At 39.9% G+C, this 2,926-nt stretch overlaps 1 protein-coding gene across 1 annotated transcript in view; it reads right to left on the bottom strand.

Annotated features, from left to right (window-relative positions):
* The window catches only part of rab11fip4a (RAB11 family interacting protein 4 (class II) a), a 24,139-nt gene that overhangs the window by 12,417 nt on the left and 8,796 nt on the right, over positions 1-2,926 (bottom strand). Inside the window, exons 2-3 of the mRNA XM_035654291.1 lie at positions 1,283-1,370; positions 901-989 (exon numbers count right to left, since the gene is read on the bottom strand). Of these exons, the coding sequence (XP_035510184.1) occupies positions 901-989; positions 1,283-1,370 (177 nt within the window). The remainder of the gene's footprint in view (positions 1-900; positions 990-1,282; positions 1,371-2,926) is intronic.

Here is a 2,926-nt window from a genome sequence, read left to right as displayed (position 1 = left end):
CTCTCTCTCTCTCTCTCGTTGCTTAGCAACTACTCAGTTAGGCCAATCTCTAGTGGGGGACTTCAGTCATACACTGCAACATACAGTACACACAAGAATGTGATGAATTGCCTATTCATAGAAAATAATAAAATATATAAAGATATAATGTTAGGAATGACAAGTTAACGCAAAGATTTAAAATAAGAAGACAATACGTCAAACTTGACTCTGTTGAGTATTATTTACTAACAGGACAGCTCTATGTAACCCACGCTCCTCCAGGGGAAAATATAAAGAGTCAGGAATTATACAACGTAAAAATACTAACTCTCTGCCAGGGCGAGGAACATCTGGATGAAATGGATGGATGGATGAAACATTATGACACTTTTTAAAAGGGACAGTTCTCCCCAAACTCAAAAATAAACACCAGCTGTAGTGCTATTTATCCATCTAGACTGTTTTGCTGTGGAGTTGCTGAGAGAGGTCTGCCTTCTCTCTAATATAACAGAACCAGATGGCACTCGGCTTGTGTGCGGCATGCTCAAAACACCCAAAAAACCACATTTGAGAAACTCAACAGTAATGTGTCTTACAGAAATCACGACCCAGTTACTCACGATAATCCACAGAGCTTGTTGTGAGCAGTTTTATGTTGGAGCTATTGTCAACCCATCTACCACACAGAAGGAAACATGCATTTTTGAGCTTGCAACTCATTAGCCATAAATGTTTAGCAGGATGCTAAACGAGCGCCTCGTCCATGAGTGGCGTTGAGAGCTTAGCCCCACCTTCGAGGATGGCCCGTGCTAAAAATGTACTGATGTGTGACCCAACTATGTTCTTATTGAGCATATATCCACCTTAAAGTCAGAAAATAGGCTCAAAGTTTCTCCATCAGGGTGCAAAAGATAGTACCTGGTAAATGTAACCATTGTCAGTAACAGACGGCTGGTTGGAGGTAACACTGCGAGGACCCACAGCCATCTTCAGTATCTCCTCACACCCTGGAAGGAAGAAAGGAAGGAAGAACAGAAAGATAGAAAGATGAGGGGGATAAGTAAGCTACAAAAGGGCCTTCTGTTGTGGTTAAAGGTGAGGCAGCTTAGCTTAGCTTAGCATAAAGACTGAAAGCGGGAAAACAGTGAGCATGGCTCTGTTATTCAAAGATAACAAGATTCGCCTACAGCACCTCTAAAGCGTACTACACATGTTATTAGGGAGAGGAAGGTTATACATTTAGCTAATGCTCCACTATACCTCTTTGGCACATCATTTACATCTACTGTACGTTTCTTACCTTTGATGGCGAAGACTCCATGGCAAAAGTCTTTAAAGTTGATTTTCCCATGAGCGTTAGGATCCAGGTACCTGGTCAACTTCTTCACCTGTGAGAGACAGAGGTCTGTCAGATTACAAATCACCAAACTTGCCTCAGAGCTGTTTGCAAAATATGGACACAATATGTCACCCTATCCAAAGTCCGTCAGTCAGATGTTTTTGATTGACATATAAGTGAATCACTCTAAAAATTACACTCAATATAAAAAGATATTTTCTCTCTGAATTGTGAGTTTTCATTTAGAAATGGGAAGGGTTTAAAAAAAGTCATGTCAGGTATTGCCTTCAAGGATGTCTAAAGATGTGCTGAAGGTCAAACAGTCTTTAGTGTTGTCTTACTAACCATCTATGCATCAGGGAAAACAGGTTTGATTTTATTTAACAGGTTTTAAAGTGTGAGAGAAGAGGAGAAGCAGCAGAGAGAAGCATAAAAATAAACATCACAGATGGAGGTGAAGATGGAAGGAGGCATGGAGGTGTGAAAAAAGGAATGAACAGAGGGAGAGAAAAAAGAAGTGAGCAAACCACGCATGTCAGTCAACAGGTTTAACTAGCACACTAATAACTGATAACTGAATAGCAAGCTGAATATTAGTTACATGTACACACAGCAAACATCTACTAAATTTGATAACTATCTTAAATCAGCATTAGATTGTTTTGGCCACTTGGTGGCAGCACCAGCTGTGAACACGTCACTGACTTTATAAGATCAAACAGAATATACCACATATAGCTGAGGGGATGAGTCAGGTGGTAATAGTGTATGTAACTATGAGCAACATCCTTCATTACAAATAAACTACTATTTACCAGGTCAATAATGAACTTGCACGCTCATCTAGAGTTTTTATTTTCATTAGATTCATTATCTGTCGCCATCAATTTTTCTTGATTCACTGCTTCAGCCGCTTGGTTCATAAACTCCGCCCACGAAAAGGTTGCCCAACGGTTCATGTCCTGAAAATATCTTGTCGCATAACCCAATTATAATTCCCTGTTTACTCGTCATGAGGTGATTAGAAGAACCAGAGAATCCTGATATTTTATCTTAAAAAATGACTCAAAAAGACTAAGGACAAAAAGGATTTATTGTTTCCTGTTGTTGTCGTCACACGGTAACTGTTGCGTCTAAAAGAAAGACTTCCAGCACGCCTCGTTTAATGACTGAAGATCGTGTTTTGAATGACTAAATGGTTTTTCTTTGTGTAGGTGACATTAACTCACTGATCTGTTGCTGCCGTTTCCACTGTAGATATTGAGTTTGTGTCAAAAAGTAAAATGTATTTGCCTACATTACTGCACTGCTCACTAGGCCATTCAGCCTCCCCAGCTTATTTGTGCCCCTTCATTACCTACTCTTCATCTCCTTTGGTTGAAATAACTCTACAGTCACATCAGAAGAGTATGGCTCTGACAGTCATCGTCAGAGTGAGTAGTGAATACGGACACAGGCTTTGATGTTGAAATTAGCTTTGATGCTCTGACTCCGGATAAATAAATCAAAATAACATATTGAGAGCATAGAGATACTGTGGAACTACACCGGCATCTACAGAACCACATGCTGTCTGACAAATGTTATCTCACACACACACACACA

Source organism: Morone saxatilis, unplaced genomic scaffold, assembly GCF_004916995.1.
Source record: "Morone saxatilis isolate NCDOM2014 unplaced genomic scaffold, NCSU_SB_2.0 Contig14, whole genome shotgun sequence".
NCBI lineage: Eukaryota > Metazoa > Chordata > Actinopteri > Moronidae > Morone > Morone saxatilis.
The sequence above is the reverse complement of the archived record's forward strand: the minus strand, read 5'-3'. Positions and strand labels throughout refer to the sequence as shown.